The 19,732-nt window shown below is 43.4% G+C and overlaps 1 protein-coding gene across 1 annotated transcript in view; it reads left to right on the top strand.

Moving 5' to 3' along the window:
- Positions 1 to 19,732, top strand: part of lama5 (laminin, alpha 5) — a 105,010-nt gene that overhangs the window by 50,147 nt on the left and 35,131 nt on the right. The window contains exons 8-30 of the mRNA XM_084068358.1: positions 2,571 to 2,689; positions 2,964 to 3,054; positions 3,557 to 3,691; positions 3,809 to 3,868; positions 4,943 to 5,089; positions 5,498 to 5,635; positions 6,410 to 6,544; positions 7,275 to 7,409; positions 7,724 to 7,861; positions 8,401 to 8,453; positions 8,722 to 8,821; positions 9,001 to 9,053; positions 9,180 to 9,285; positions 9,484 to 9,583; positions 10,110 to 10,266; positions 12,771 to 12,900; positions 15,099 to 15,241; positions 16,413 to 16,516; positions 17,183 to 17,336; positions 17,941 to 18,104; positions 18,643 to 18,751; positions 18,959 to 19,056; positions 19,310 to 19,532. Of these exons, the coding sequence (XP_083924484.1) occupies positions 2,571 to 2,689; positions 2,964 to 3,054; positions 3,557 to 3,691; positions 3,809 to 3,868; positions 4,943 to 5,089; positions 5,498 to 5,635; positions 6,410 to 6,544; positions 7,275 to 7,409; positions 7,724 to 7,861; positions 8,401 to 8,453; positions 8,722 to 8,821; positions 9,001 to 9,053; positions 9,180 to 9,285; positions 9,484 to 9,583; positions 10,110 to 10,266; positions 12,771 to 12,900; positions 15,099 to 15,241; positions 16,413 to 16,516; positions 17,183 to 17,336; positions 17,941 to 18,104; positions 18,643 to 18,751; positions 18,959 to 19,056; positions 19,310 to 19,532 (2,792 nt within the window). The remainder of the gene's footprint in view (positions 1 to 2,570; positions 2,690 to 2,963; positions 3,055 to 3,556; positions 3,692 to 3,808; positions 3,869 to 4,942; positions 5,090 to 5,497; positions 5,636 to 6,409; positions 6,545 to 7,274; positions 7,410 to 7,723; positions 7,862 to 8,400; positions 8,454 to 8,721; positions 8,822 to 9,000; positions 9,054 to 9,179; positions 9,286 to 9,483; positions 9,584 to 10,109; positions 10,267 to 12,770; positions 12,901 to 15,098; positions 15,242 to 16,412; positions 16,517 to 17,182; positions 17,337 to 17,940; positions 18,105 to 18,642; positions 18,752 to 18,958; positions 19,057 to 19,309; positions 19,533 to 19,732) is intronic.

Here is a 19,732-nt window from a genome sequence, read left to right as displayed (position 1 = left end):
ACATGCGGACCTTTCGGTGTATGTGTATGTTTCGTGTGTACCTCTTTGTCGTAGACAAGACATGTAAACCTAAGATTGAGATTTGGTATGTCGGTCGTCCGCTGGTCTTTTCTTAGATTATCTAATCTGTGAGTCTTCTGGAACACTTGTCTTCCTCTCCTCTAAACATCCTCTGTCTTCCCTGACACACAGCTGCTGATAACACACACACACACACACACACACACACACACACACACACACACACACACACACACACACACACACACACACACACACACACACACACACACACAGCATGCCCTTGATATTTGTAAATACATATGCGCTTTCTGTGCTGACGTACATACTGTATGAATGAACGCTGGCAACAGAAATATTTACAAAATATTTCAAATCAGGTATTTGAACTTGTTGTTGCCTTTGTAATCTACAGTATGTGAGCACCCCTCCACCCAAATCACTCTCTATGTACGGTATGCTACTAATGCTAGTAGTCAAACCCTCTGTTCATTTAACTCTGAGAGTGTACATTTGGTTACATTTGTATACCCTCAGAGTTACAAATGGATACATTTTGCCCCCCCCCCCACACACGCATGCACGCACACACACACTCACTCACTCACTCACTCACACACACACACACACACACACACACACACACACACACACACACACACACACACACACACACACACACACACACACACACACACACACACACACACACACACACACACACACACACACACACTCTTTAGGCTGCTTCATATAGAATGTTGGAGTGAGACCATCAAATATTCAGTTTTGTCAGATGTTTGTATTCAGAGGGTGTAAGAGGGCGCACGCCTCTATAGTTTGACGTTGTCGGTAAGGATCAGACATGTCTTGTCTGGGTTCTTCATCTCATTCCTCTGTCTTTGATAACAGTAAACATGGAGTAAGTCTACACCCGTCTTTGATCACTTACTTTTATCATTCCTCCTTTAATCTGAAGCACACAACATAGCTATGTATGAACCAACTTTGATCATTACTAGAAAAATAACCCCCAAGAGAGAGAAAGATTGATGAAGATGTCAGAAACAAAAAAGAAACTGCATGTGGTTGTGTTAATTATAGCTGTGTCTCTTTTAATCTTCTTTTATTAGTGTATAAACATGATGGATATGATCCTGGGCCTGTGTGTAATTCAACCTGAGAGGCGTGAACAGGTGTCAGATCAAACAGGGTTGCATGCAGTAATCAAAATTGGTGTCTTTGTTGGTTGTCCTGTGACTGACTGAGGAAGCAGGGTCAATGTTAAAGAAATGATAAGAGCTCATACATTTTGACTTCACGCAGCGAGTATTGGTATTGTAATGGATTTCAACTTGGGAATGATCAGTATGCTCCCTGAGCAGATAATGAAGTCAGAATCAGAATCAGAATCAGAATCAGGTTTATTGTCACGTCACAGGTTTACATGGTAAAAAAGTGGGTGGAATTCGTTTTTGTACAACACTCCCATCGCAACGTTAAATTCCGTAGAAAGAAGAGTGGGGAGAGAGAAAAAGAAGAGGGGTAGGGGGTTAAGTGGGAAGGAGATCAACATAGAACAATAGAAGGCCAAAAACAAGTTATCTACATATTTACAAAGTACCTGAGATAAGAGACAAACTAAGGTGCCTGAGCATAGCAGCAATGTATGTATACTGTGCATGATATACTTATAGACGCTAAGGTGCTTAGAGAGAAAAAGAGCGCAATAATAAAAAATAAAAAAAAAGTTTGTGCGTTATACATGGGGATTAAGGTGCAGAGGGTCAGTGCGTGTTCACCTAAGGGTGGACTGACCCTGGTATAATCCGCAAATAGCTCCATGAAGGAGAGCAACAAAAAGTAATCTTTAGCATTTTGACTAAAGCTTTTGCCACAAAGAGTACAAGTTATTGGTTAATCAAAATTACAGTCAAAATAAAATAATTGGACATTATCTCAGGAACGTGCATCTGGTTGGGTTATGATATTGTCCTGTAATCCCATAATAAAAAACACTTGCCATAATTTTGTTGAATGTTCATGCTCCACTTAACTTTCTCTTCTTCACTCTTTCCATTTTCCCTCCTACACTTCTGTCTTTGTCGGATATGAATTTAAAGCTAACATTTTGAACGCTAACAACTGCTCTTTGTTCTTCTCTCGTCTGTTTCTTGCTCCTCAGGGTTTGTCTCTTTGTTAATTCTTCTCACTCTTCCTTCTGTTGGGAATCAGCATTTCTTGCCACCCAGGTGGATGTTAATTCTGTTGTTTCTGCATGCTCTGTGTGTGTGTGTGGGGGTGGGGGTGGGGGTGGGGTTGGTTGTGGGTGGGGGAGTGGGTTGGGTGTGTTTTTGTTGGCACATGCCACCTTATGGGCCTCATGTGAGTGTTTGAACCTCAATGCCAAATTCTTAGTGTGTTCGTGAGATTCAGTGGAAGTAAACAAATATTGTTCTTTATTGTCTATTTCAGAGTGACTGATTGATAAACTGTTCTGTACTGTGTGTTTCAGAGTGTAACTGTGTGTTCTATACTGTGTGTTTCAGAGTGTAACTGTCATCGTCACTCGTTTGACTGTTACTTTGACCCTGATGTGGACCAGCGAAGAGCCAGTCTGGACATACATGGTCATTACAGAGGAGGAGGGGTCTGCCTCAACTGTCAGGTAATATGCCCTATTCTGTTCTGTTCTATTCTATTCTATTCTATTCTATTCTATTCTTTACTATGCATTACCTTAGTAATGCTGCTGTTTTATACATCTACTCTTCATAATAAGCACAAGTTTATCTTGGCAAATGTCGCAGTATGTAATTAGCTAATTAATCATGTGCCTACAGCGCCAAGTTGTTGTGATTTGAAAGGCTATGTGGTTCTAAATGTATCTTTAATGTATTTTTAATGTTAGCTTGTTTTGTTTAACAATTCTCTCCATGCAGCACCACACCACAGGAGTGAACTGTGAGCGCTGCATCCCTACCTACTACCGCTCAGCCAGCCATCCCATCGACTCCTCTCTGGCCTGTTCACGTAAGACACACATGACAAAAACATTTTGTTGTATGTTGTTGAGACTTTTGTACCGCTGCTACTACCCTGGACAGGGCTCCCTTGAAAAAGGATTTCAAAACTCAAACGGATTTTACCTGTACAAAAAAAACATCATCTAAGGTGTCAACAAGAGAAAAACATCCAGAAATACCAAACCATGTTTAAAAACATTATCTCCTCTCTCACTCTTAAATATGATTTATATGTCATTGTGCAACAGTGTCACCTGCCAAATATGCTCAAAACGTTGATCTGCTATTTTTGTCAAGCGACTCTGTCATGCGAAGGAGTATAAATCATGCATTACTTGTCGCACCTTACCTCCCTTCTTGCCTAACTTCCATATTCCTCTTTCTGTCCCTTACCGTCCTCCGCCTGTCTTCCCCTCTGTCGTTGTCCTTGTCACTCCTCATCCCTGTCCCATCCCTTCTTCTCTCACCCCCCCCCCCCCCCCCCCCCCGCGCCTCCTTTCTCTCTGCAGCCTGTGTGTGTCAGTCAGACTTTACAGACGGTACATGTGAGGACCTGACAGGCCGTTGTTTCTGTAAACCAAACTTTACTGGGGAGAAGTGTCAGTCGTGTGCTGAGGGCTACATCAACTTCCCCGACTGCTACCGTGAGTTATTATTATTTTTAAATGTCATATGTTCAAAAATTCAACAGTATACAGTATGTATATATATGTATATATATATGAAAGTATAATCTATATGTTGGTTCTTCTGTTCTCCAGCCAATACATATCCCACTGGAACCACTGGAGAACTCAAGCCGGACGGAGAGAGTATTATCAGTAAGATCCTTTATATTGCCTAGGTCTTTATACTTCTCTGTTATTATTCATCTTTTATTCAGTCATCTGTCATACTGTTCCTGGTGGTAAAACCGTATTTACATCTGCAGTGCTCTCCACAGGCTGGGTGACCTCAGTTCACTTCACTTGAATAATTTCAGCAATGACGTTTGTGTATGTAAGAACTAGCAGAGAGAGCATCTGTCATCAGCCAATACTTTTGACTCCAATTTTCACAATCATGCACAGTAAAATCCTTGGTGTTCATTTAATTGTATTTAAGATTTGTACAAATGTATCCAAATGAACCTGTAAGGGTCCACTTGACCTTATCTCAGAGTTAAATGAACACTGATGGTTTTACCTCGTAACGGTGATCATCATAGTGTCTCACCTGTAATGGTGTGAACATGACCGTACCAGGTATACTGATGTGGAAATGACTGGACGGATATGAGTGGACCAGGTGTACTGGTGTGAACATGACCAGACCAGGTGTACTGATGGCTGTGTGAATGGAATTTGTGTTTGGAATGTGAGAAACAAACCACGTAATCACTGTTTAGTCCAACCTTGGAGATGTGGGTTGAAGTGCATTCCAGAGCATGGTGCAGCATGGTATTGTGTTATTCACTCTGCGTGCTTATTGGTTTAGTAACTGTGTGTGTGTGTGTGTGTGTGTGTGTGTGGTGTGTGTGTGTGTGTGTGTGTGTGTGTGTGTGTGTGTGTGTGTGTGTGTGTGTGTGTGTGTGTGTGTGTGTGTGTTCATGTGTGCGTGCAAGAAGACTTGTGAGTGAGTCTGTGCGTGCAAAGTTTTCCCTTTGATTAGGAAAGGATAAGAAAAACAGTTCTCACAAAAGATAATCACTAGGACTCAAATCTACTCTCTCTCTCTCTCTCTTCTCTCTCTCTCTCTCTCTCTCTCTCTCTCTCTCTCTCTCCTCTCTCTCTCTCTCTCTCCTCTCTCTCTCTCTCTCTCTCTCTCTCTTCTCTCTCTCTCTCTCTCTCTCTCTCTCTCTCTCTCTCTCTCTCTCTCTCTCTCTCTCTCTCTCTCTCTCTCTCTCTCTCTCTCAGACTGTGAGTGCAATGCAGCCGGTACAGTAGATAACTCTTGCAAACCAGACCGTAGGACTCGAACCTGTGTGTGTAAAGAAGGCTTCAGTGGAGACCACTGTGATGCCTGCGCACCTGGATTCTATGGACTTCCAGGGAACTGTCAGGGTATGATGGATGGACACACACACACACACACACACACACACACACACACACACACACACACACACACACACACACACACACCACGTACATTCTCACAATGACATGCATTTCTCAATCCACAAACAATGTGAGGAATGAAGGTTTTGGAACAACATTGTGCCAAACAGTTTTTTAAAAGTCTTTTAAACAGTCAGCCAACATGAGGAGACTCACTCATACGTACACAATAACTCGACATGATTAAAGCAAGTTTAACACATCGGACACTGCTGTAACACTTGATAACCTGTGTGTGTGTGTGTGTGTGTGTGTGTGTGTGTGTGTGTGTGTGTGTGTGTGTGTGTGTGTGTGTGTGTGTGTGTGTGTGTGTGTGTGTGTGTGTGCGTGTGACGTGTGACGTGTGTTCAGCCTGTCAGTGCTCCAGTCCAGGCTGTCTGGACGGGTCGTGTGACTCGGTGACGGGCCACGGTGTGTGTCGTAGTGGCTTCCAGAGTTCCCAGTGTGACCAGTGCGCTCCCGGTTACTTCAACTACCCCCTCTGTCAACGTGAGTCCATACCATACAGCTCTCTGCTTCATCTGTTCATCTTGTTTTACTTCCCTTCAGTCTTTCTCTATCCAACCTACCCCTCTGTCAACGTGAGTCCATACCATACAGCTCTTCTGTTCATCTTGTTTTACTTCCCTTCTGTCTCACTCTATCCAACCTACCCCTCTGTCAACGTGAGCGACATCTACACTAGTGGTTCTCAACCTCTTCTGGATCAGGGCCCACTTGAAAATCTTGAAAGTGTTCATGATCCACTCTTCTGTCCGGCTTAGATCAATGGAATCAACGTAGTATACTCTAATTCCCTAATTACTGGTATCACATTGAAAACTCACTTTTCAACGATTTAAAGAAAAAAAGACCAAAACACCATTTTTTTTTACATGCATGTTTTATATTAATGTTTCATCAATAAAATCTTTGTGTTTTTGCCAATTATTTGGGCCACTTGCAATATCCTCACGGCCCACCAGTGGTCCCCGGCCCATAGGTTGAGAATCACTGATCTACAGTTCACCTCTTTATCTGTCCTTTGCGCCATTTCTCTTTGACTCGCTCTTTAATATACTCTACCAATTATCAAGCCAATCTGTGCTTGGTATTGATTCATCAAGCTACGGTAAATAGTTACTTTTTAACTACTTTTGACTTCAAATGATGTTTGATACAGTTAATAATGAATAATACTTCTCTCTCTCTCTCTCTCTCTCTCTCTCTCTCTCTCTCTCTCTCTCTCTCTCTCTCTCTCTCTCTCTCTCTCTCTCTCTCCAGTGTGTGGTTGTAGTACAGTGGGTTCTCTACCAGGTGGATGTGATGTGTCAGGTCGTTGTATGTGTAAGCCTGAGTTCCAGGGTCCTCGTTGTGAACAGTGTCGCTCTGGATTCCACTCCTATCCCAACTGTCAAGGTACAGTACACACACGGGCACGCACGCACACACACACACACACACACACACACACACACACACACACAGTGTGAAATGTACACAGTATAAGCATGCTAACTCATTACTCAAACATAGTTAAGTATGAAAGAATTTATACAGTGTTGTTTCTGAGAGTAAATAGTTGAAGTAGTTCAAATTCAGACAATAGTACCTGGTACTGTGTAATCCCGCCCAGCTGGAGTTCCAGGTAGGCTTAGCAAATCAAATAAAGACTTCACTATCACATCTAACTGTAAGAAAATGGATGGGGTAACACACATGGAGGCACTTAACCCTGAGCACCTTGCTATGAAGTGTTATATTACCTTGTTAACGTAAATTCCACCTGTAGAGGCTAAAGCAGAGCTTGTGCAGCTGGAGGAAGCACAATGGAATGAGAGATGTTTAAGCTTTAGAAATCACCAATCCTGTATCCCGACTCTTATATGACATTGCATTTTAGATTTGTGTTTTAGCTCATTCGATTTTTAGATAGACTACTGCACATTTTTTATTCTAAACTTTTGATATATTGAGATTGAAGTTTTATATTTTATCAGCTAAATAATTCAGTGTTTTAATGGCACCTGTCACAAAAACACAATCCTCCTCAACCACCAGCACCAATTAAAACCTAAGTCTCCCATCGTTTGAGTCCAGGCGTTTTAATTAGCTCTTAACAATGTGTCTCACTTCCTGTTTGGTGCAGTGTGCAGCTGTGACCCTCGCACCTCATTGGACACCAGCTGCAGTGCGTCAGGTCACTGCCACTGCCGAGCCAACTACAGCGGGCCGTCATGCGACCAGTGTGCCCCCGGTTACCACGGTTACCCCAGATGCACCGGTAAGTTCAAACACCCATTGACCCCACTTGAGCCCTATATACTTCTCATACGACAAATAGAGAAATTAGCGTTGTGAGGTTGTTTTGTTGTTTAAACCTTTTGAAAAATGCAGACTATGTTTGACTATTTTAGAAAATATAATGACAACATGTTGTGCAATATGTTTAAAATGTGTGCATGTGTGTGTGTGTGTGTGTGTGTGTGTGTGTGTGTGTGTGTGTGTGTGTGTGTGTGTGTGTGTGTGTGTGTGTGTGTGTGTGTGTGTGTGTGTGTTTGTGTGCGTGTTTGTGTGCGTGTTTGTGTGTTCATCCAGCGTGTCAGTGCTCCACGCGAGGGTCTCGTTACTCCAGCTGTGACCAGGTGACAGGACAGTGTCAGTGTGTGCCCAACGTGGAGGGTCTGAAGTGTGACAGCTGTGCTCATGGGGCATATGGCTTTCCTCACTGCCAAGGTACAGCATACACACTGTGAACACAATCTGACACACACACACACGTGCATAAAAAAGTAAAAAAAAGGTTGTGGACAATGCACAACTTTTAGATTGCCATTATGGTCGTCTGTTGTGATTTTGTTTTGTACTGTTTACTGTAGCACATGATATTGTACGATATTGATTGTGTTGTACCGCTACTATGCCATTATTAACCCTGCGAAGAACTTTACCCAAGAGCATTTTCAACCCTGGGCACAAATCCTCTGTTCATTTATATTAATAAACTTCATTTAACCAGTAAAAAAATATAATGAGACAAAGTTAAGCGACTTTGGGTACTAGAAAAGCGCTATATAAGTCTGATGTATTATTATTATTATTAAAGTTTTTTTGCTACAATGCACTGGAGGCAGAAACTCCCAAGAGTATACAGGTGAAACCAGTGTATGCGATCATTTGGTTTCATTTGAATTACTGAGATTGTTACTGTGTACCTTACAACAAACCCAAGTAAATGAGTGACTGACTGACACTGTACTTTGTCTCTCCTCCAGCTGGTACCTGCCATCCGGCCGGTTCCATTCAATATGTGACACCCCCACCTGTGGTAAGTTTACACTCCCAGAACTCACAAAAACAGCTGGTGCATTCTCTACTGTAATTGGTTCAATCTGTGGCCATAGAACAACGATCTTGCAGCAGCCATTATGGCTTTGAGTCCTATATTACAAGAACAAACTGTTGAATTACAGACATTTTAGAATGTAATTATAAGACTAGAAACCATATTAAAAACACCTAATTTTGTATAGGAAAATCTCTTGTGTGAAAGTCATCATCTGATTGGTCTATCCTTCTGTCAATTGTATGTTCAGGGCCAATGTAAATGTCGTGCCAACGTGGAGGGCGTGGCTTGTGATAGGTGTAAACCTCTGTACTGGAACCTCTCACCTGAAACACCTGAAGGATGCTCTGGTAAGATATCCGCACACACACACGCACGTACACACACACGCACGTACGCATGCATAGAATGCAGAGGCACAGGTACACACAAAAAGTTCAAAATGATGCATGAATACTCAGATTGTGTGTGTGTTGTGTGTTGTGTGTGTGTGTGTGTGTGTGTGTGTGTGTGTGTTGTCGTCCTCCAGGTTGTGAGTGTAGCATTCCAGGGACAGTGAGTGGAGTGGCAGAATGCGCCCAGGTCAGTACCATCAACCGTCTAAGCTCTGTGCCACTTGCACAATACACATTGTAAAGTGTGCCTCATCTTTATGCTTTATGTCAACATCGTCATGTTATGGATTATGTGTGTATGTTGTTCCTACAGGGTACTGGTCAGTGTAACTGCAAGCCTAACGTGTGCAGCGGAATCTGCTCTGTGTGTAAAGCGGGATACTACAACCTACAGGAGCAGAACTACTTTGGCTGCCAGGGTGAGGCACTAATCTCAGATAACCGATGAATTAAATGACATTGGGGGGGAAAATACTAATGATCAGATCTGTGTGTGTGTGTGTGTGTGTGTGTGTGTGTGTGTGTGTGTGTGTGTGTGTGTGTGTGTGTGTGTGTGTGTGTGTGTGTGTGTGTGTGTGTGTGTGTGTGTGTGTGTGTGTGTGTGTGTGTGTGTCCAGGTTGTCAGTGTGACGTCGGAGGTTCGACAGCTCAGACTTGCGATGATTACCATGGACGCTGTCTCTGCAGACCAAACGTAGAGGGACCCAAATGTAACCTGTAAGTACCCGCCGTGCCCATTGGTATCATCTATCCTGTTGCACATTATGTAGCCCTCTCAACTGGTACCAAGAAATCACTGGTACGACCGATGCTTCATGACAGCATTTTACAGCCTTTCTAGTCATTCTGACCCCATGCAAGACATCTACCTTCTCATCGGGAGCAGTTAGGGGTGTTTGTGTTGTGTCCTTGAGCAAGTGTTTGCTCAAGGACATGCAGCCAGGAGGAGTTGGGGATCGAACCAGGAACTGTCCTGATCCACTGCCGCCCCATAGCTTGTTTGTTCATTTTTTTCCCCCACTGGCTTCACTTTTCTGGAAAAAATAAAAATTAATGGAAAAGAATATAGAATATTTTTTTATTCCAAAGCATTTCTTGTGAGTGCCTGTGTCATTCTGCCAGGAGTGTAGTGGGCACTCATGATTAAAATAGTAAATGGTCACTCAACACATTATGGTGATTGTGGAATGGTGATCTGTTTGAATTGAAGAAGTTACACAGTATGTCTTCTCTGTTCTCCTAGACCTCGTCAAGACCACTACTTCCCAGACCTCCACCACCTGAAGTTTGAGATCGAGGAGGGGACCACGCTGGATGGTCGGCCGGTGCGCTTTGGCTACAGCCCTGTAGAGTTTAAAGGCTTCAGCTGGAGAGGATACGCCCAGATGTCCCCCATACAGGTAGGACACACCCACTGACACCCTCTGACAAAAAAGCATTTATTGTAATGGCTAATGCATAGCAAGAATTAAAATGCACATAATGCGTTGTGTCACACCAGACTTCATCAGGATGGCCCTCAGAATTGATCCAATGACTTTGTTTAGAGAAAACCTACTCAGATATAATGCTAGGTATCCTCAATGCGGGGTTAGGGGTTAAATTCTCTTGATTAGTTTTTTCTTCATATAATTTCTCGTTGAATTTGAAATAGTTTAAATTATAGAAAATTTGACTTTTCATGATGTACCACGAATATGAATATCAATATGAATGTATTAAGATGTTGATTTAAATCCTCATTCATTACTGATATGACAGTGTCATCAGCGACTTGTATATACAACACGGGGCATCCGTTAGCTGAGTGGCCACCGGTTTGTCCCTCGGTTGGTCACTCATCTCATCTGAGCCATCTGAGCAGCCATCTGCAGGGTGAATGCAGAAAAGTAATTTCCCCTCCCCCGGGGACCAATAAATACTCCCCTCATTTTCATTGTATTATAAAAAACATACACAGAACTTTTTTATGATTTATTTTTATTTTTAGTTAATTTCCCCTGAATGATCTCCGATACAGTGTAAAAAAAAAGTGTTCATTTACCCATCGCGAGTGTACACATGTAACCAAATGGACCCATTTGCACAGTGTACTGGGTGTTATACTGCTTCCTCTGTGTCTGAATGTTGCACGGGTGTTTCAAGATAACTTGGCATTTTGATGTTTCCTGTCCAGGTACTTGTCATCACTTTTTCATGCCCTCTTACACTTCCTCATTCATACCAGTGAGAACAGGTTGCCACAAACTAGAATGTTCTGCTTGTGTCAACCAGAACCCTGGTGGATTTAATCTAGAACGATGCTAACAAAACCCTTTGAAGGGAAATAGAATCTTACAGTTGACAAGTTCCTGCACAGCAAAATTCTCAGCGTTAATTTAACTCGAGCCAAGTTGTCCGTCGAAAGGAGATTTTGGGGTGCTGGTTTTGGTATGGTGGTGGTACTGGTTTGAAGGCTTGCTGCTTGTGGTGATGGTTTTTATCTTTCTCTATGTTTTGGTGTAATGCTTAATTTATACTCTGTCGTACTCGTACAACAGTGTCACGCATCGAAAAGAGCAAATCTACAAGTTCACAACATGTTGTGAGCTTGTAGATTTCGACGCTGTCGGGCAGAAACCTTGTATCTCCACATTTCAACTTTTTATATTATTCTGTCAATTGATGCCGTACTTCACCATGCAAGGTTTCCACAGCGACAATTTGCTATTTTTGGTGCGTGACACTGTCACGCATGAAGTATAAATCAGACATTACCCTCCGCCGTTCCTCTTACTCTTCCATTACCTTTCTTCCCTGGTCTCCTCATCACCCACCCACCCACCCATCCATCCATCCATCCATCCATCCATCCATCCATCCATCCATCCATCCATCCATCCATCCATCCATCCTTCCTTCCATCTATCCATCTATCCATCTATCCATCTATCCACCCATCCATCCACCCACCCTGGCCCCTCCCCTCCCCTCCTTGCCTGCTGTCAGTCCAAGGTGTTGGTGTCCGTGTCTGTCAACCAGCCAGACCTCTTCCATGTGGTGTTACGCTACGCCAACCGGCTGGGCTCCAACGTACATGGCCGTGTGTCCGTCATAGAAGACATAAGACAGTACTTCTGCGGGAACTGTAAGTGGTGGTGGTGTCTTTGTTTGTATGAAGCTTTCTTTCTTTCTTTTCATCCTTCACTCCGGGGACGTCTTCTTCTCCTCCTCATTCCATCGCTCGCCACTTTGCTTTCCTCCCTCTACTCTTCCCTCCGCTCCCTTGATTCCGATCGGTCGTTCCAAGGACTGCCGAGGTAGAAAGGTCATTTCCATCTCTTCTTCTTTTCCTCCGCCTCCCTCACTCCTACCCCTGGAGATGCAGGGATCCAAATACCTTCGTCCTCCTCTCCTCGTTCTCATTGCTCCTCTTCATCTCCATCCCTCGCTCCTCTGACTCGAGTAGTAGATGGAGTTGTTGCCTAAGCTCACCTGCCACATCACCTGGTACACTGCTAGGGTTACATATCACCTGGTACACTGCTAGGGTTACATATCACCTGGTACACTGCTAGGGTTACATATCACCTGGTACACTGCTAGGGTTACATATCACCTGGTACACTGCTAGGGTTACATATCACCTGGTACACTGCTAGGGTTACATATCACCTGGTACACTGCTAGGGTTACATATCACCTGGTACACTGCTAGGGTCTCTCACATACCATCTAGTACAGGCTCTGTGACTAAGGCTTTATTCTCTGCTATTCCGCTCCTTACCTCCTCTCCTGTCCTTCATCTATCCCTCACTCTTTACTATGTTCTTTCCCCCCTTTTCATTTCTTCCTCCTATCCTTTCTTCTGTGTTCCCTTCCTTCTCTCCTCTCCTCTCCTATCCTCCCCTCCTCCCTGCTATAGAATGCAGTGAGGCTTCAGGTTCATGTGAGCGAGGCAGACGTGTATCTGACTCGTATCATCCTAAGATACATTAACTCTGAAGGCTCCACCTCCAATGGTAAAATAACGGCCTATCAGAACAGCCGCAGAGGTATGTCTTCCACCTATCACAGGTCTTTTTGACGTTGTGTTAAATGTTGTTTTCCTTACTGTACATCCTAGCTATTTGTGTGTGTGTGTGTGTGTGTGTGTGTGTGTGTGTGTGTGTGTGTGTGTGTGTGTGTGTGTGTGTGTGTGTGTGTGTGTGTGTGTGTGTGTGTGTGTGTGTGTGTGTGTGTGTGTGTGTTCAATACAAAATGTGGGTTCTGTTAAGTACAGCAGAACGGTTGTATTGCGTAATAACATTTAAATAATAATAACCACATCCTGGCATCCCTATTCTGGGCAGGACACAGGAAGAGTGGGCACCTAAATATTGTGGGCACCTCAATGTTAAATAAAAAAATCACACCCAGTGTGAAGTGGGCGGTGTGGTCATCACAGACCCATGACTCACTTAAAAAAACATAAATGTGTTTTTTTTTTAAGTGCATAAAAATGTATAGGACTATGCACATGTGTCATGTGTCTCGCTAGCCAATCACAGTGCAGCAAGTGGTCATCACAGTGATGGAAGCTCACTTAAAGAAAAATATAGATTTGCATTGAATGTGTAGGGGTTAGGGGTGTACAATGGGTGGCCAATCACAGTGCGCTGAACCCATCGCTACCCCAGGAAGAGGCCTTGTCCCAGGGTAGCGATGGTTCAGCGAGACCCAAAATCCTGGTTCTCAAAAAAAAAATCTAAAATATTTCTAAGTGTCCAAGGCCCTCGAGGAGGTGGGCGCCTGCATTCCTGCCTCTGGGAATTTTCTTACAGGTGCCTGGAAGGCCCACCTGTGCCATTGGATAGTTATGCCCAGGACAGAGGCCTCTTCCTGGGTTCAGCGAGGCCCAAAATCCTGGTTCTCAAAAAAGTTGAGATTTTCGGCCGGGGGTCCTCCAGGGGGGCTCTGGAGCCCATGCAGACACTTAGAAACATTTTAGATTTTTTGGGGAAAACCATGATTTTGGCCCTCGCTGAACCCATCGCTACCCCAGGAAGAGGCCTCGTCCTGGGGTAGCGATGGTTCAGCGAGGCCCAAAATCCTGGTTCTAAAAAAAAAATCACACCCAGTGTGAAGTGGGCGGTGTGTGGTCATCACAACATGACTCACTTTAAAAAAAGGATAAATAACTTTTTTAAAGTCCATACTGCTATTCATAGGGCTGCACATGTGTCATTTGTTTTGCTAGCCAATCACAGTCCTGAATTTGCAAAGTCAGCCAATCACATTACAGTTAGTGGTGATGGCACTAGCTGTAATGTGACTGGCTGATATGAAAAAAGTATCGATTTGCATTAATGGATGGGTTAGGGGGTACACACATTTTTTGGTCGGTGTCCAAAACTCACTACAAAAATCACACCCAGTGTGAAGTGAGCGGTGCTATTTAAAAACAACAGTGGTCATCATAGTGATGGAAGCTCACTTTTTAAAAAAAGTACTTTTTTTTAAGTGAGTGGTGCTATTTATGAGTTATTAATTTCGTCATGCGTCCCGCTAGCCAATCACAGTACTGAGCAAAGGGTCTGAATACCAATCAGCCAATCACAGTACAGCCAAAGACAAATTTTCACGACGGAAAGAAAAACTTTCGCTACGGATGGGTCCCAAACCCACTTATAGGAGCGGCTACACCGCTCAAAAACTAGAGGAATTTGGAGAAATGTCTGAAGTGATGTAAAGTGTACATGATTTGAATATCGTTGCTGTCGGATGCAAACCTCATATGTCCACATTTATGAGTTTTGAGCTTGTAGATCTGCTATTTGTGTGGCACTGTAGTATGATCAAGTAGGGCATTCATTTACGAACAAACATCAAAAGTTAAAATATGGAGATAAGAGGTTTCTGCCTGACATTATCAGACCAAAATGTACCCTTCAAGTTCTTGATGATGCAAATAGCAATTGTAGAAATATTTGGCCTTAAATGCCAATTGTTCAAGCATGTTCCAATCCTGTATACATTATATTACGTCAGACCATTTTCCAAATTATTTTGGAACAAATTGCCAATTTAACATTGAGGTGCCCAAAATGTTTAGGCCCACTCTTCCAGTTATCTTATCGCAAATTAGATGCATTGTGAGCTTGTACAGTATTTTCTGCTATTGGTGGTATGGTAAAGTATATATAGGGCTTAATTTGTAATATTCACCTGATATCATATTCACACAATGCTTTTCTCTATGTGTGCATCCCAGGTTCAGAGCAGTCCAAACAGATCGTGTTTGCACCCAGTGCAGAGCCAACCTTCGTCAATGTTCCGCAGAACAACTTTGTGGAACCGTTCGTTCTCAACCCAGGAACCTGGACTGTTGTGATAGAAGCTGAGGGAATACTGCTGGTGAGATACAAACACACACATACAGTGTGACAAGTTAACTTGTTCGTTTTTGCTATGGCCCAGCCTGCCTACGACCAATCTGGGAACCCCTTGCCAACTGAAAAGGAAAAACAGCGACCTCTGCTGTTTGTTCCTATCTCAGTTAGCTCTGGGACAATGACGACGTAACACCCGTCATTGTGTGTGCGCAAGGAAACCGGGATTTTGGTCTGCCTTCAGCGCATCACTTCCGGTGGTGCGACTATGTTTTCATTCCCACTAACAATATTTCTACACGGAACACTAACACCGTTCTCCCAGAGAACATGGATCGTTTTGGTTATAAGCCCACTTGTTTCTATGATGAAAGAGCAAGTTAAAATGTAAATATATTTCCGTGGTTTTGTCTGCTCCGCGGACGCTATTGTTAAATTAGTTTCGGTTCGTTTCGAGGGGGGAAGGATCCACGGTCACAGACACGTGAATCCCGCCCACTACATTTGATTGGGTAAAGCGCGGCCTGCTTCCTGATCTGAAGGCACGCCCACTTGTAGGCCAGTGTGTACACGTTATGACGAACCTTCACGACAGATTCCAACGCAGAACAGAATCTTAGCCTACGACGAGTTTTGAAAAAAAAAAAAAAAAAACATTAAAAACTTTTCTTTCTTTTTTTTCGTTTATCACAAATAAAAGGAACCAGGAGATAACATGATGCAAAGATTTGCTGCTCCATTCACTTCAATGTTAAAAAAGTAAACGGAGAAAAAATGCGCATTTGTATTTTTGGCAAAACATGTTATTTTCAACTTCAACGGATTACCGCTATCGGATATTCCCCCCCCCCATTCTACGAGACCCCTGTGTGTGTAATGAGGGGATCACCGTGCGGATAGCATTCACAGAAAATATTCCTTGATTTTTCAAAGGTTGATAAAATTGCTCTTTTTTGCTGGCAGTAGCGTAACACTATTATACTATTACTCCTGCAGTTAAAGAGTTAATATTATTAACTAACATGTAATAACTTAACATCTGTGTGTGTGTGTGTGTGTGTGTGTGTGTGTGTGTGTGTGTGTGTGTGTGTGTGTGTGTGTGTGTGTGTGTGTGTGTGTGTGTGTGTGTGTGTGTGTGTGTGTGTGTGTGTGTGTGTGTGTGTGTGTGTGTGTGTGTGTGTGTGTTTATCCTGTAGGATTACCTGGTTCTTCTGCCCAGTGCGTACTATGAAGCTCCTGTCCTACAGATCAGAGTAACAGATCCCTGCACCTACAGTCCTGGATCTGATGCCAGCCAGAAGTAAGTACACACACACACACACACACACACACACACACACACACACACACACACACACACACCATAGACTAAAATAAATATGTACAAAGGGGACGTGACGTTTCTACAGACCCGCTTTGAAGCCTGTAGTTCAGTAAATTCAAATCCACCGTCTTGGATTTCCAGTTGCGAATAATCTAATGCGGAAGGGGAGCGAGGGTGGGTCTTCACTCAGTAGAACCAGTAGAAGCATACCCTTCTTTATCATTCATTTTAAAATGAATGGGAGCATAATTTACAAAAAGGCATGATAGTTGAAAGAACACTTTAAACTAGTGACTGAAAACATAAAGTATTTATGAAAATATCTACGAAGGTAAAAAAAAACAAGCATACATTTGGGTCAAATACCCATTGACTTTGATGGAATGAAAATTCTTCTGCAACGAGCAGGAGGGGAAATAGCGGCACCCTCTGGGCCATTAATGAGAACTGCAGAGTTTTCATTATGTCCACATTTTCAGCGGCGGACACACACACAGACACACACACACACACACACACACACACACACACACACACACACACACACACACACACACACACACACACACACACACACACACACGCCTATGATCAGTTGTGCAGTGCAGAAGTGGTGTAATGGTCCATGTTGTTGTGTTGCAGCTGTCTTCTGTACAAGTACCTGTCTCTGGACTCCTTCCCCTCCATCTCTGGTCACGATGCCAGCTGTCGCTATGACAACCACCTGCCACGCCCCTGTCAGACGGAGAAAATCACGCCGCGGCACCCTGACATGGCTATCTGCAGCGGGAATGATGTAAGACACTCTGTGTGTGTGTGTGTGTGTGTGTGTGTGTGTGTGTGTGTGTGTGTGTGTGTGTGTGTGTGTGTGTGTGTGTGTGTGTGTGTGTGTGTGTGTGTGTGTGTGTGTGTGTGTGTGTGTGTGTGAGTGAAACATGCCCATGAGGGTACATACTGTATATGTATGTACCGTAGTTTAAAAACATAAATAATACTAAAGAATGAGAGAGACAAAAATAATCATAAAAGGGATTATTTTCCAATTTCCATTCAGCTGTATAATGTACCATACAGCCATACAAATATTTACACCTTCATATTTTGCATAATAACACTTTACTTAAAGGTTGGGTCTATAATGCATCATAATTGCATTTATAATGCATTAAAATGCACTTATAAGGCTTCATAACACTCGTTAAATGTTCATAATTTTGCATAAGAGCTTGTGTTGGTCATAATGCTCAGTGGAACAGCACATTATAACCACAACTTGGTCAGTCATATAAAGTGTCTTTATACAGAAAGTTATGGTTATAATGTGCTGTTAATAATAATAATAATTTCTAACGTTACATTTTGCTCAGTAATTGCTAACTGTGCTGTGTCCCTTTGTCTAGATTAATGTCCAGCTGCGAGGACGTCTGTCCTCTCCAGGGGACAGTGTGTTGGTAGTGGAGTACTCCAGCGAGGAGGAGACACCTCAGACCCTGTCTGTCTCCATCAACACACCTGGAGCACGTGCACACCAGTACACAGTCACACTGGTACACTGTAAATACAGGTGAGGAGAGAGGCATGTGTGTGTGAGCAAGCTGAGGAGGTTGGGAAGGCCATATGTGTATTTGAAAAATAAATGAATAGTCTTTGCGTGTGTTTGAAGATTGTGTGTGTGTGTGTGTGTGTGTGTGTGTGTGTGTGTGTGTGTGTGTGTGTGTGTGTGTGTGTGTGTGTGTGTGTGTGTGTGTGTGTGTGTGTGTGTGTGTGTGTGTGTGTGTGTGTGTGTGTGTGTGTGTGTGTGTGTGTGTGGACACAGCTGGTCCACAGTTTACCGTCACTGTCTGCACATCTGAAATGTCAACAGGTTTTCATTATGGTGTGTGTGTGTGTGTGTGTGTGTGTGTGTGTGTGTGTGTGTGTGTGTGTGTGTGTGTAGGGCTTCTGTGTGTTTTTTGTTCTTTTGTGACTTTCTGTCTGGGCACATGCGTGCACAGTATTTGCTTTTGTATTCGTGTGTACAGTATGTCTTTGTGTGCGTGCGTGCGTGAACAAGTTGCCTGTGTGTAACCGATGTGTTTACCTGTTTGTATCTGTGTATATAGCTTCCTGTGTCGAGCAGTGGCCATTGATGGTCAGAACAGAGTAGCGGTCCTCTCTCTGCCAGCTGACGCTGAGGTCCAGCTCATGTCCGACCGTGCCAGCTTCTTCCTGGTACTGACCTCTCACCCACGTCACATGATCGTCATCATCATTTATACATTTTTTGCAATATCTTTTTAAATGTTTCCTATGATGCGACTGATAATACGAATGCTAGCAATATCTGTAGTTTGTAATTGTACATGTTCATCATTATAATAAATCAAAAGTGCCCCCCTGATTAAAAAGTTAAACATGTCATGTTTTTTGTCAATCCAGCACAAGGTTTTCCTGGTACCCAAGGACCAGTTTACGATGGAGTATGTGGAACCTAAAGTCCACTGTATCACCACGCACGGGCAATTCTCTCCAGACAGGTAGATGACACACCTGTTCAGTAATTTTGACAAAGTCTAGTCCAGTGATTCTCAACCTTTTCTGGATCATGGGCCACTTGAAAATCTCTAAAGTGTTATACAGACATAGAACATTTACCTTTAGTTAAATCAACAATGAGGATTTTTACAGGGAAGCTAGATCTTGACGTTTAACTCTAAGGTTACGTGGTTCTCTGATAATATGAGTGAGGTGTCTCACTGTGGCACATGCTCCTCTCTTCCCTCTCTCCAGCTCAGCCTGTGTGCCCTCGCGGTTCCAGACCCTGTCAAACTCCCTCGTTCTGAAGGAGGGGCAGGGGTCCTCGGTCCAGGAGCCCATCTTGGCCTCTCCACCTGCTGCTCCTCCCCTGGCCCCCCAACACCACTACCTGGCTGACAGCCCTCTCTGGGCAGGACTAGACAGACCTCCTAATGCAGCTGACAACGCCGAGCACATTAGACTGGACAGCCAGCAGGTGAGAGAAGAAGACTTCAACTTCATCGCAACCACAGTGTCTCTCACCAACTGATGTTCAAGCGTGTCACTATCGTGTCACAAAGTGTAAATTAGGCTTCAGGGAGAGGGAGGGATGACATAAATAGATAGGTGGACAGAGAGACAGACAGGCGGCATGTACACAAGAGGGCAGTAATCCCTGCGTGACAATTTGTCTTT

Source organism: Gymnoscopelus microlampas, assembly GCF_963454915.1.
Source record: "Gymnoscopelus microlampas genome assembly, chromosome: 10".
In the NCBI taxonomy this organism is placed as follows: domain Eukaryota; kingdom Metazoa; phylum Chordata; class Actinopteri; order Myctophiformes; family Myctophidae; genus Gymnoscopelus; species Gymnoscopelus microlampas.
Note: the sequence above shows the minus strand (reverse complement) of the source record. Positions and strands in the feature narration are given on the sequence as shown.